The 15031-nt window shown below is 45.0% G+C and overlaps 1 protein-coding gene across 1 annotated transcript in view; it reads left to right on the forward strand.

Moving 5' to 3' along the window:
- pkd1l2a (polycystic kidney disease 1 like 2a) overlaps positions 1–15031 on the forward strand; it is a 190539-nt gene that overhangs the window by 155062 nt on the left and 20446 nt on the right. The window contains exons 34-36 of the mRNA XM_085992056.1: positions 967–1107; positions 2538–2723; positions 5505–5832. Coding sequence (XP_085848182.1) covers positions 967–1107; positions 2538–2723; positions 5505–5832 — 655 coding nt within the window. The remainder of the gene's footprint in view (positions 1–966; positions 1108–2537; positions 2724–5504; positions 5833–15031) is intronic.

Below are 15031 nucleotides of genomic sequence, written 5' to 3' on the forward strand. Positions count from 1 at the left end.
GGCCATGGTCCCTTTAAGGATCCCGGCTTAAAACGCGTCATGAGTGACGTCACCGGACCGCTCCATCTAATTGGGCTGGGTAACGCGCTGGGTGGGCTTAATAGGCCCCATTAAGGTAAGTTCATTCTGTACAGCGGGATGGAGCCAGCAGCGGGGTCGCGACCCGCCATGGACACCAGCCGCACCAGACCCGCCAAGGTAAGGAAATTTCCGGCCCAAATCACAAAAATGGGCCTAAAGGCCTGTGTGTTTGAGGGGAAGCTGTACTCGTTTTATGGCGGACTTTGGGGCCTTGGGAGAGGCTGTGCTGTGAGTCAGGTGAAACATCATTAAAAATAGGCAAATACCTATTTTTTTCCCTCTCTTCCACCCCCCTCCCCCCACTCCACCCCCACCACCCAGCCCATCACCATGAGCTCAGCCATATAACATGGTCCATGACTAATTCTGTGACCTGATTTGTTCAAGTAAGTCTTAAATCAAGGCTTAAATGTCTTGGCCACAATAAATGCCATATATATTTTTTAATTTATTCTGTAATGCCAGAGCTTAATGGAGATATATCGTTCACAGGGACACAATCACATGTAAGACTAAAAGGTCAATGTGACCTTCTATACTTTTTAGTAAGAAAGAAAATATATACTTATGCTGATATCTTTCTTATGTCATTTGGGTATATTTCACCCTTCCTAAACTAGGCTGTTTGATGGACTGTTTCACAATAGCAGAGCACTTTGTTTTAGCGGGGAAGGAGAACAAAGTGCCCTTCCTTGTGAGACAAATGCAGAGTTACATTGGTATGGTATGGTGGCGTCTGCGGCTTAGATTGTTGCAGCTGAGGGAGGACAGGGCGGAGGTGGGAAGGTATCAGAAGAAGATAATGGGCTTCACAAAGAAGAAAAAAATGTCTTCAAATCTACATTCCCAAGCAGCTACATTTTCACAACTTATGTTTTACTGTAGGAGATCCCAGCGCCCTGCTTGCAACTCGTAGGGACAGCAGCAGCAATATCTATCAGCCGCCACCTCGAAATGAAGTGGAGCACATGAAGGAGAATTCTATAAAAGAGCAGAAAGTATTTGGCTTGATCAGGGAAATCCTTGGTAAGCAAATAACCTCTCGAGTGCTATTTGTTCTATCATCTCAACTTTCTCTGAAGGGTTAAGGTTAAGTCGACAGCAACAAGAAAAGGGATAAATTGACTGGTCTGTGGTAAGTGAACTTTCAGTTAGCAGAGCCTAGAGTGACACTAGAATCCAAGATGTGTGGAAATCTGTGATTTGCTTGGCTCCTGTCCTCATTGAATCACAGCACTTTGGAGAGTCGAATCCGTGGAAGGAGAATTGTGAAAAAAAATCAGTTATGATGTAAATAAACAAGGTAAAAAAACAAACCACTTTTATTGTATTCCTAAATCAGCAGTCAAAATACACACTATCATTAAGCTAAAAGGTTACTAATTTTTTAATGTTTTAATGTTAACAACAACTCTGTCAGGATTTTCTCAAGCGAAGATTCTTGTTATAGTGAAGGTTCAATCTGATCCAATAAGTAATGGAGATGACATGGTTTTATCATGGATTGAAGCAGGGATGCAGAAGTTTTGAATGAGCTCTGAGCATCTTATGACTCAGCCATCACATTGTTTAGTTTCGTACCATGCTTAAGATAATAGAAATTTAAGGAATTACTATTAGACTCAACAAGCCCATTGCATTTGGATTGACCATACCCACCTACCTACCTACCCCTCTTCTTAGCATAACACACTCCTGTTCCTCCTGGCTCCACATTAAAGTTGGTTAGGCTGCTGAAAACCTGGGCGGAGCAGGCCCGGTGCTTGCTCCGCTCACCGCTGAACTATTTCTCCAAGGGGGTCTTTAAACAGGCGTTATGTACCTCATTAACATATTCGAGCGGGCTGACGCCTGTTTTAGGTGGCCACCAGAGTCGCCTAAAAAAAAGCCCTGATGAATTTAATAGTCGTCCAATTATACGCCCGGATCGGGTGCGGGCCGTCACTCTGCTAAATTTATCATTGTTGTGCGTGTGTTATACTCGTAAAAAGGGCAGTGCAATGTTAAATTTCTCCTCCAATATTACCAGCACACTCAGTCAAGCTGTTGAAGATTATGTGTTGCTGTTATACTTTCCTAATCTTTTCCTGCATTTTATCTTTTGACAAAAGTATACCACAAATACAATTTCATCAAAATTTACATATTGCCATATTATATGCATTACTTTCTGAGATAGGATTATTTTCTGTTTAATATTTCCAGTTGTTGCTAGTTTATTAACTATGTATCATCAAGAGAATATATGATGCAAATGTACTAGATAGAATCCAATACAGACAATAATTAAATTCATGAGTATTAAGTAAATGGCCACATTTTTGCATTTTATTTCTACAACTCTTGATTAGATTAATTGATGTTTTAATAAATCTAAATTATCTGTGGTAATTTACTACAGCAATGGCTCAATGGAACATTTTTACTGTCTTGATATTAGATTTTGTTTTTTGCAGCCTATTTGGGATTTCTGTGGATGTTGCTGCTGGTTGCTTATGGACAGCGTGATCCAAATTCATATTATCTAAATAAAGCTATTGAAAACAGCTTCACTGGTGGTTTCGATTACATCTTGGGTTACAATGATTTCTTCAAATGGGCGAACAGTACACTTATCTCAAATTTATTTGGCATCTACCCAGGTGAGGCAAACGGTAACATTTTCCAAAATATAAAAACTTATTTTCTGCCCGTGGTGAACAGAAAGACTAAAGTTATCAAAACTCTCGCTGCCTGAATTATACCTCGTGGCATCACATGACCGAATGCCATTAATAACAATTATGGTGAAATCGGCAGCTGAAAATGGACGTGTGGCATTTTTCTTTTGTGGTGGTGAAATTTGCCAGTGTTGGAATTAGAACACTTTTCCATTTGTTTTTGATCAAGTGTCAGCATCAAGCAATCCTGAGTCAGTTATAGCAAGGCCCAACCTCAGAGGAGCAGCCTCCACTATACGCTTTACTCAATCAAACAATGTGAATCTTTCTTCTTTTATTACCATCTAAACACATCGGGCTGGATTTTCATTGGGCCGTGGAGTCGGGACTGGAGGCGTGTCGGGGGTTAAAATCCCGAAATCGGGGGTCCCGACCCCATCCCACCTCCATGCCAGTTTCAAAGGAGGCGGGTACCCGCCCCGCACTGGAACCCGCCTCCCCGAGGCGGGAAGGGGATTAGTGCCAATTAACTGCCTGTTAACAGGTAGTTAACAGGCAGTTTTTAGCCTAATCCCTATTTTTATTGTTGAAATGTGGGATTCCCGATGGCTCCAAACCACGCCAAGTTAGCGAGGCGGGCCATCGGGATGAAGGGCTTGGAGGGGTCGAGATGTCCGGTGTTCAGGTGAGTGATGGGTGCATGAGCGCAGAGGTAAGTGTGTTTGGTCTGTGTAAAGTGTTTAAAGAAGTTCTACTAAACTTTACTTACCTTTACAGCCTTCCTTTCTTCAGGTCTCGGGAGTCCCTCATCTCACCGGCACAGAAAGCAGAATGGCCGCCAGCTGTCAAAATCTGCAGCCTCTGCTTTCTGTTCCGGGGAGATCTCTAAATCATCCTGAGAGGAAGGAATTAACTTGGAGTACAGATTGTCAGTGTTTGACAGCTTCAAAAAGGTCTTGACAGATGAAATATCAATCTGTGACGTCACCTGTTGCCGGGTGGCCCTTAATTGGCCTGCTGAGCCTGCTGGGCGGGCTCAACAAGGTCAATCAAGTCAAAATCGCGTGGGTTGGCTAGAACTCGATGGAGGCGGGACTACAACCCCAAAAGTTGTAGTCCCTCCTCCTACCCGACTCCTCAATGAAAATCCAGCCCATCATGTATGCAGGCAAGACCGCTGATTAGTATCAACTGAGCAGCCTTTCTGCCTGTAGCCATTACACCCTAAGCAGAGGTACTGCCCCAATGATATATAGGCTGATTCTTCTAATACTTGCACTGCTAATGAATCACAACTTCAAATTCAAACTAACCTGGCTCCAAAACTAATTAAAAAACTCTGCGTCCATTGTTTTGACTGAGGTAGTTACAGTATTAGCCGTCCTCGGTCTGTCCCATCCCCCTCAGTCCTGATGCTCCCCTGAAAGTTCCTCCCATCGGGTTTTTGCTCACTTGCATTTTAGTTTTAATTAGGAATGCGATTTAATCACCAGTACTGTTTAAGTTAGGGTCTGAAGCAATTTTAAAGTGTTGGTGAGTGGAGTCATTGTTAATGGTAGTATCAGATAATTAGTGGACCAGCTAGTAATTTCCTCTGTGGTCAGAAGCTGGCTCTGGCACTTCACAAACGCTCCTGATTACAATTAAAATGCCAATAAGTGGAGAAAGTGATTGAAGAGCCCTGCTTGATCTTATAGCTGTGCTTTCGCAAGATCAGGTAACCCAGACTTAAATTAAGTGTTTAAATGTCATCTCGCTGCTCATGTAAAATATAATGTACGTGAAAATTTCCCATTTTACCTTATAATAAGAACATAAGAACATAAGCAATAGGAGCAGGAGCAGGCCATTCGGCCCCTCGAGCCTGCTCCGCCATTCAATGAGATCATGGCTGACCCGATTTTGGCCTCAGCTCCATTTTCCTGCCCGCTCCCCATAACCCTCGACTCCCCTGTTGCTCAAAAATCTGTCTATCTCAGCCTTGAATATTTTCAATGACTCAGCTTCCACAGCTCTCTGGGGTAAAGAATTCCGAAGATTCACGACCCTCTGAGAGAAGAAATTCCTCTTCATCTCTGTCTTAAATGGGCGACCCCTTATTCTGAGACTATGCCCCCTCGTTCTAGATTCCCCCATGAGGGGAAGCATCCTCTCGGCATCTACTCTGTCCAACCCCCTCTTATATGTTTCAATAAGATCACCTCTCATTCTTCTAAACTCCAATGAGTATAGGCCCAACCTGCTCAACCTTTCCTCATAAGACAACCCTTCCATCCCAGGAATCAATAAATGTAATAAACAGCTCGGTTCAATTTTTTATTTTTATACCACCTTTACATTTTGAAGCAGCATCGCATACATTTTATACTGTGCCATGACTATTAGAAAATGAAACCACAAATTAACCTTTCAAAATTTAAATTCAAGCTGTAGCACTTTGTGAGTTTGATGCTAAGCCACTAGGTAGAACAAGTCATTATCAGAACTATTGGGCCCATGAAGGAAGGTAAAAGTAGAATTGCCCATTTTCCTTAGTAACAAATGTACCTTTTCCCAGCTGCATAGTTTAGCAATAGTAATAGTAATGGATTTAGAGAAGTTTGCGACATATAATGTCCCTCTCTCACACTCCATTCCCCCCAAACTGAAACAGGCTGTAAGGAGACAAACATGCAATTCATGTAAGGTGTATTAAAACAATTTGGGGGGGAAGAAGCGATAAGATTAACTAGTAAGCAGGTAAATATTTGTTTTATATTTCAGGCTTTGTCACCGATGGCAATTCTAAGTTGGTTGGATCTGCCCGCATTCGACAACTGAGAGTAAAGAACAATGTCTGTCGCATACCAACAAAACTGAGGAGTTCTATAAAAGAATGCCATGCTCAATATTCCTTGGATAATGAAGACATGTCTGTCTACAGTCTCCACTGGAATGTGTCTGTGTTTCAGAATTCCTCAGACCTGGATTGCGTCTGGCAATACCAGAGCCAAAGCGAATTGCGTAGTTATCCCATCTGGGGGAAACTTGCCATGTACAGAGGAGGTGGTTACATTGCAGAGTTGGGTACAGATGCACAGGATGCTTACAGGTAACTGGTTTTAATCGGCTGCTTTGAACTCTTCAGGTGCCACTTCCTTTACTCTGTGCAACACAGTTATATGTCACACCAAATAACTGCAAGAATTTTAACATTTAACGGTGTTCAGAAGTTTGCTGCGACTGTCTCCTGATACAGGAGGGAACGTTAAGAGGACAGCATTGAGATACCTTCAAGTGCCAAAGGATTATGAGGCAAGTCTGGAGAAACTTGGGCTCTCCTGAATTAAAAAGAGCTAAATGATAAGGCACCTTATAAATGGCATAGGAAAGGTAAATCCCTTTTCTCATTACCATTGCTTCATTCAATTTAGCGAATTATTAGACATTATTAGACTTTATTCGTTCTGCAACACCCACAGCTGTCCCCAGCACAATTTGTATCACCCTCTGCAGAACAAAGTGATTCACATCCAATTAATCACTTTTGCATGTGGCAACCAATTTACAAACAACAATATCTCACAAACAGCATGAGATGAATGGCCAATTAATTTGTTTTTACTGGTGTAGCTTGAGGGAGGAATGTTGGCCAAGGCACTGGGAGAACTCCCTACTCTTCTTCGAATAGTGCCTTGCGCTCTTTTACTCCACTTGAACAGGCAGATGGTTTAATATCTCTTGCAAAGGATGACACCTCTGATAATAGCTATAATTGTCAGCCTAGATTACATGCTCAAATCCTAGCGTGGTGCTTGAATACACAAACTTCTAATTGAGGCTGAGTGTGCTACCAACTGAGAATTTCTACAGGGAGTACCATAAGTAGCTAGGACATGTAACTGTTATGTATTGTGTGTTCTCCTCCCACCTGTGGTGGCGCTGTCACAGCAGATAAATGGTTGGGTGTTCTCTTGGTTAAGTTTAGCTCTCTTTGTTCGGAACTCTCCAGAACTTTCCTTTCCTTCCTGAATAAAGCACTTCATGTTTGAATCTCTGGGTTCTGAGTTCCAACTGTGTCTAGGTAGAAAGGTACCGACACAACAAAGTGGCGACGAGGATCGGATGAATCTGCGTTGTGGGAACTTTCTTGTTTTCGACTACAAAACACTCGGAACAGAGATTGCAGCATCACATTAACGTTACGGGTGCAGTGAGCAAACAGAAATTTTCATTTGAAATGTGAGATGGCTACTATATTAGGAAACATCGGTGATTTTGATGAAAATGTGGAGCAATGGAGCGCTTATACGGAATGTTTTGACTATTTTGTATTGGCGAATGCGGTGGCAAACGAAAAAGTCGTGCCTACCTTTTTGAGTGTAATGGGGTCGAAGACATTCAATTTACTTCGCAGCCTTGTGCAGCCAGATAAGCCAGGAACTAAAACATATAAGCAACTAGTGGAAATTCTTGGAGCACATTTTTCACCAAAACCTCTGGTTATTGCTGAGAGATTTAGATTTCACAAATGGAATCAAGAGGAGGGGGAATCAGTGATGATGTTTATTGCTGCTTTAAAAAGGTTGTCAGAACACTGCGAGTTCAAGGAGGTGCTAAATGACACCATTAGAGACAGACTTGTGTGTGGTCTGCAAAGTGCAGCCACACAGAAGCGCCTTCTTACTGAGGACAACCTTACTCTTGAAAAGGCCATTGAAGTTAGTGTCTCCATGGAGATGGCGGAAAAAGAGGCTCACCAGTTGAGTTCAACAGGGAGCGTTCACAAGGTGTCGTCTGAGCCTAAAGGTGTGCGGAACAGCACATGTTACCGTTGTGGGAAAATGGGCCATCACGCTAATGACTGCTGGTGTATGGAGCTGGAATGCCAAAATTGTGGCAAAAAGGGTCACATTGAACGCGCCTGTAGAGGTAAAAAAAGAACAGACAGAGCTGGGAAGCATGAAAGCAAAATGTCTGTATTTGGACAAGAGAGGAAAAAGAGTGTTCATTCAATGCAGTATGATGGAACAAGCAAAACAGAGGGGAGCGACACCTCTGAGGAGGAAGAGGTGCACATACTGACGGTTGCAGGTGGTTCAAATGGCTACTGGGTGTCACCACTGGTGGAGGGACAATCAGTGCAGATGGAGGTGGACACAGGCGCGGCTGTGTCCCTTGTTTCAGACACTGTCTACAACAAAATGCTAAAGCATCTTACCCTTCAGCCAACAAACATTGTGCTAAAGACGTGTACCGGCGAACCTGTGGCCATGAGAGGTGCCATTGAGGTGACAGTTAAATTGAACGGGCAGACTGCGAAACTGCCACTATATGTGGTAAAGGGAAATTACCCATCGTTACTGGGATGTGCGTGGCTAGAGAAAAGCACGCTGGACTGGCCTGCAGTCCGCATGATGTCAAAAGGGGAGTCAGGTCTGACTGCAGTGTTAAACAAACATGCAGAACTCTTCAATGGGGAACTTGGGAGCATGAAAAAGATCAGCGTGAGACTGGACATTAAACCTGACAGCAAGCCGAAGTTTCACAAAGCCCGACCTGTACCCTATGCAATTAGGCCAAAAGTTGAGGCTAACTTGGCGGCCTTAGTTGAGAATGGAGTCCTGGAGCCTGTGAGCGTGAGCAAATGGGCCACACCCATTGTTCCTGTCCTGAAAAAGGATGGATCTGTTCGAATCTGTGGGGATTTTAAAGTGACTATTAACCCGGTGCTGTCTGCGGAACAGTACCCTCTTCCCCTCATTGATGATCTTTTTACGGGCCTGGCCGGAGGGCAAAAGTTCAGCAAAATAGACTTATGCCAGGCTTATCTACAAATGCATGTCGATGACAAATCAAAGGAGCTGCTGACAATTGTGACACACAAGGGGCTATACAGGTACTGCTGCCTTCCGTTTGGAATTACGTCGGCCCCTGCTCTATTCCAAAGGGCAATGGATCAGATTTTGAGTGGACTGCCAGGAGTCCAGTGCTACCTGGACGACATCCTTGTCACTGGGACAAATGAGGAGGATCATCTTCTGAACTTGGATGCGACACTACAACGACTGAAAGAGTACGGACTCCGAGTTCGTAAAGACAAATGTGAATTCTTTCAGTCTTCAGTTGAGTACCTGGGGCATGTGATCGATGCTACTGGCCTGCATAAGGTGCCGCCAAAGGTCAAGGCGATCGTGGAGGCCCCAGCACCCCAGAATGTGAGCCAGTTACGTTCATTTCTGGAGCTACTTAACTACTATGGGAAGTTTATTCCAGACTTAGCAACATTGCTGAAGCCGTTACATCAGTTGCTATGTCAAGGCAAAACATGGAAATGGACTGAACTGTGCAACGAAGCTTTCGCCCAAGCAAAGAAAGCATTGCTGAAGTCGGAGGTCCTGACACACTTCGACCCAAAGCTACCCGTGCAGCTAGCATGTTTTGCATCACCATATGGTGTGGGAGCAGTCATATCCCACATCATGCCTTCTGGTGAAGGTAAACCTATCGCCTTCGCATCACGCACCTTGAACAAGGCCGAGAGTAACTATGCACAGATTGAGCGCGAGGCCTTGGGAATCGTTTTTGGAATTCGAAAATTTCATCAGTACCTGTTTGGGAGAAGGTTCACACTCCTGACGGACCACCGTCCATTGACTTCAATCTTCAGGCCCCACACCGGAATTCCGTCTCTCGCTGCAAGCAGGATGCAAAGGTGGGCTTTACTGTTGTCAGGACACACATACGACATCAAATATCGCAAATCAGACTTGCACGGCAACGCAGACGGTCTCTCAAGGCTACCCTTGCCTGTTACTCCCCCAGAGCCTCGCCAGATAGACATCTTCTACTTTAGACAAGTGGAGGGAGCACCTGTCACGGCAGTTCAGGTGCGAAGGTACACCCGCAATGATCCAGTCCTGTCTGAGGTAATGGACGATGTCATTCGAGGGAGAGCTATAGGAGATTCTCCTAGTTTGAAACCTTACGTTTCAAAAAGAAATGAGCTCTCCGTCCAGGCAGGTAGTCTTCTTTGGGGACGCCGTGTCATCATTCCGCCACCTCTGAGGGAACCTATACTGCAACAACTTCATACAGGCCACAGTGGGATGGTTCGGATGAAGGAAATGGCAAGAAGCTACTTCTGGTGGTCAGGTCTCGATGGAAATATTGAGGAGAAAGCCAAAACATGTTCCCCATGTCAAAGGGTCCAGAATGTTCCACAGCTGGCAACCCTACACCCCTGGGATTGGCCTGCAGAAGTGTGGCAGCGAGTACATGTGGACTTCGCCGGTCCTTTCGAAGAGAAGATGTTTATGGTGGTTGTGGACGCTCGTAGCAAGTGGCTGGAGGTCGCTGTGATGAGGTCTACCACGGCAGAGAAAACAATTGAGAAACTTGGTGAGATGTTCAGCCGTTATGCCTCACCGGAACAACTCGTAAGTGACAACGGTCCACAATTTGTATCACAGGAGTTTGCAACCTTCCTGCATGTGAATGGTTTCCAACACATCAGGTCTGCGCCCTATCATCCCTCTACTAAAGGCCTGGCAGAAAGGTTCGTGCAAACTTTGAAGCACACCTTGAAGGCATCGCAAGGTCAGGGCTCAATCCACCAACGTCTGAACAGCTTCCTGTTGTCCTACAGGAACGAGCCGCATACCACAACCAAAACTTCCCCCGCTTCGCTCATGATGAAGCGGCAGTTGCGGACAAGTTTTGACTTACTCAAACCTCCATTGTCAACAACAAGCTCAAGTTGAAAAGAGAGAGAAAAGAGCCAAGGAGAGATGGTTTCATCCTGGAGAGCACGTCCTAGCTCGAAACTACAACACTGGACCAAAATGGGTTCCTGCTACGGTGATCGCGCAGACGGGCCCTGTGTCTTACACGGTTGAGACTGCTGAGGACGTCGTCTGGAGAAGACACACAGATCAACTGTTGCTAGGAGCAGAGACAGCCACAGAGGCTCCAACGGCTGGTTGGCCTGAATTGTTTCCGGATGATACCGCAAACCAGCATCCTTTGCCACAGTGCTCTTCTCCAACACAGGAAGTCATAGAGACTGTTCCACCTGTGCAAACTCCTGACTTTCGACTGACACAGGCACCTTCTCTATCTAGGCCTGTGTCAATGCCTACTGCTGTGGAAGCCAGCGATGGCCGCCAGTATCCTGTCAGAGAGCGGCGGCCTCCAAGACGCTTGGATCTGTAGGCTTAGTGACTTACCCACAAGACTGGGGCAGAATAAACCCCAGGGTAAAGTCAGGGTTTGAGGCAGTCTACCTCTACCCTTGGTTACTTGTGTGCATTGAAAGTAACTTATCTGTTGAGGAATAATGTGGACCTTTCATTTAAGAGGGGAGGAATATGTTATGTATTGTGTGTTCTCCTCCCACCTGTGGTGGCGCTGTCACAGCAGATAAATGGTTGGGTGTTCTCTTGGTTAAGTTTAGCTCTCTTTGTTCGGAACTCTCCAGAACTTTCCTTTCCTTCCTGAATAAAGCACTTTATGTTTGAATCTCTGGGTTCTGAGTTCTAATTGTGTCTAAGTAGAAAGGTACCGACACAACAGTAACTGATATCCATTTATGAGTGTGGGCAGTGACTGTTGGCAGGCAGCTCCATTGTGAGGAGCATGAAAGCTGAGCTTGTTCCTGACCTCACATATACAACTCCAATATATGCAAGGACAGTAGCAATCAGGAGAAGGAACACTGGTTCATTTTCCCCGCCCCCAACCCAAATGCACTAGTGCCAATTGTTGTGCCATACCGCTGTCCAATTGAGCTCAGCTAACTCAACACAGGCCGGGCATTGCACCTAAATTTCCATGGTCAGCATAGCTCAGCTGCCCCTTGAATAACCTTACTGAGCCATCAGTGGAGTAGGTTAGCCTCAACTATTCACTATATTTACTAATATCTTAGACAACGCAATAGAGAGCCATATATCCAAGTTTGCCAATGACACAAAGATTGGTGGTATAGCAAGTAGTGTAGAAGGGAGCATAAAATTACAAAGAGATGTTGCTAGTTTAAGCGAGCAGGCATAACTGTGGCAGATGGATTTCAACGCAGGTAAGTGTGAGGTCAGCCATTATGGACAAAAAGAGGATAGATCCAAGTATTACTTAAATGGTGAAAAGCTAGGAACAGTGGAGGTACAAAGAGATTTTGGGGTCCATGTACACAGATCACTAAAATGTAGTAGTCAGGTGCAAATTATAATCAAAAAGGCTAATGGAGTGTTAGCCTTTATAACTAGAGGGCTAGAATATAAAGGGGAGGAAGTTTTGCTACAGCTATACAAAGCCCTGGTTAGACCACATCTGGAGTACTGTGTACAGTTCTGGATACTGAGCCTTAGAAAGGATATATTGGCCTTGGAAGGAGTGCAATGCAGTTTCATCAGAAATGTTACCAGGGCTCCAAGGGTTAGATTATGAGAAGAGACTGCATGAACTAGGCTTGTATTCCCTGGAATATAGAAGGTTAAGGGGTGGTTTGATTGAGGTTTTTAGGATTTTGATAGGAATTGATAAGGTAGATAGAGAGAAACTATTTCCACCAGTGGGTGAGTTTGGGACAAGGGGACAGAACCTTAAAATCAGAGCAAGGCCGTTCAGGAGAGAGGTTAGGAAACATTTCTTCATGCAAAGGTAGTAGAAGTGTGGAGCTCTCTTCACAAAAAGCAGCAGATGCTCGCTCAATTAATAAGTTTAAATCTGAGATCGATAGATTTTTGCTAGCCAAGGGTATAACAACAACTTGCATTTATATAGTGCCTTTAACGTAGTTAAAAGGTCCCAAGGTGCTTCACGGGAGCGATTATCCAAAAAAATTTGACACCGAGCCACATAAGGGGACATTAGGGCGGATGACCAACAGCTTGTTCAAAGAGGTGGGTTTAAGGAGCGTCTTAAAGGAGGAGAGGTAACGAGGTGGGACGGTTTAGGGAGGGAATTCCAGAGCTTAGGGCCTTGGCAGCTGAAGGCACGGCCGCCAATGGTGGAACTTTTAAAATCGGGGATGCGCAAGAGGCCAGATTTGGAGGAGCGCAGAGATCTCGGTTGTAGGGCTGGAGGGGGAGCCAAGGCAGATGGTTGGGGTTAAGATACAGATCAGCCACGATCTCATTGAATGGTGTAACAGGTTTGAGGGGCTGAATGGCCTACTCCCATTCTGCTTTTCTGCATTTAGGCATCCAAGCTGCTAATAGAGAAGATCATTTACTGGATGGCCTGGAATTTTCTGGATCTTTTAAGCATAACTATGGCATAAGAGGGGCATTGCATTGCTTTTTGTGATGAAATTTGCACGTTATAGATTTACGCCAGTTTTACACTGAAACATCAGTGAATGAATCTCTTTGATCATTTGCGCCAATTCCAAGATGCGTCTACTGCTCATTTAAATAGCCCCGCCCCTTGCAAAAGAGCAGCTCGCACGTGCTTGCTGCATTTAAGCCAGTAATGTGTCAGCGTAGATTTACACACAAAAATTTAGGTGCGGCAAGGCCCAAAATGACCTGATATCAGCCGAACTGAGATTTCTGGAGTTTCATGGTGATTTTTTTGTGTTTTTTTATTAAACCTTACTGAGTCCTGCACGATAATTAACCAAAGTGCTGTCAGTCTCAGTGCACCTGAAAAGGTCTCAGACCCCCCCACCCACCCCCTCAACATGCAGTCAGAAGGATTAAGCAGCTGGAATGGCCTTCCCAATAGGCTGTTCTAATAATGGAAGAGGAAGAAGAGCAGTAAAGTCAAGCGGTTCTGAGAGTGAGGTGCCACGGCAGAAGACAGCAGCCCACTCGCTGTTACCCCTATTGGTGGCGTTGCATTTGCGCTTGCTATAAGCCGTTTTTTACATTCTGACACAAGCTAATGAGCCCCACAGGAAATTTGGATGCAAGTTCCTGTCAGCAAGATCGGCATAGAAACTGGTGTAAATTTTGGCGTAATTTTGGCATGAGTGGGGTTGAAGATATTCCAGGCCAATTTCTCCTCAAGACAGCACAGCTAAAATTGCAGTCTTACCATTGCAGAGAATTGCAGGATTGTGACGACCATCTTGTTGCTCTACAACAAAGTTTGTTGGAGCTCCAGTGTACAGTGCCAACATTCAATTCTGATACTGAGATCACAATCTAAGATATGAACCTAGATATTACTGTGATAGAGGTTACTGGCCTCACACGCTGGATTTTATGAATGGCGACATGTTGGAGGCGGGACTGCTGCGTGTTTGGTTTCAGTCCCGCCTCCTTCAGCCTCTGGCCAACCAGTGGGATCTTCCCCTGATTGACCTTGTTAAGCCCGCCCGGCAGGCTCAGCAGGCCAATTAGGGGGAAGTCAGTGACAGAGCATGTCAACGTATGATGTGTCATCTGTCAAGAATTTTTGAAAGAAGAAATGTCATCGTTTGACAGCTCTGTGAAGCTGTCAAACACTGACATTCTGTGTAGTTTGATGAGTCGTTGTGTTCAGGACTCAGCTTGGAGTATGAGGTTTCCCAGTGTGCACTGTTTTCATTCACCCGGGCACTGGGGTGGAGAATCCTGTTCTTTGATAACATTTTCTGTTTCCAGACCTGAGTTGCAGGCTTTTTGTTTCTTCAATTTCTCCCATTTTCTCACCTTTTCATTGGGTGTTCCTATTCAGAAATTCCTAGGGGGAGAAATTCGGTATCGCCCCGTTTGGGGCTCGATTATCCGCCGAGCGCAATGTTTAGCACCTGGCACTAATTATCGCCCCCGACTGTAAACTTGGCTTCTATCGCCCCTGGAGGTGATTGGAGCGCTAAATCAGGCGCTACACACCTCTCTTAAGGTGCTAATGCCGAGGAGCAAGGCGCTACCTCAGAGCGCTGGCGAAGCTCATGTGATGTCGGTCAGCAATGGAACACAGACACACTGGCGCGGCCAGTTCTTAAAGGGGAGGGTTGATCTTGCTCTCCATCCACACGCTGCTCATTGCAGCCTTGAATCTCGGCCTGGAGAGACCTGTACATCAAATCTGTTGGAAAGAACAATGGAGAGGCTTCGGGAAAGAGATCAGAGTGCAGCCCCCATAGACTCTTCTAAATCAATGCAAGGAAGATCAAATCAAAAAGAACCTGCAAAGTGCTGCTCAGTACCCAAAACTCCTCAACATAGCTTTGAATATCTCCTGCAGTCTCTCTCACGCAGAATGCATGGTGCAAAAATTTCGCTGACAAAAAAAGGCAGGAAGCAGTCGCCTTTAAATAGCGCTCCCCCAGTCCCTTCCCGACTGCAAAACACTCCCCTCAACTTGTCGTTGCTAGCGGC

This window comes from Somniosus microcephalus, chromosome 6 (assembly GCF_052327205.1).
Source record: "Somniosus microcephalus isolate GS21.2 chromosome 6, FLI_Smic_1.0, whole genome shotgun sequence".
Lineage (NCBI taxonomy): Eukaryota > Metazoa > Chordata > Chondrichthyes > Squaliformes > Somniosidae > Somniosus > Somniosus microcephalus.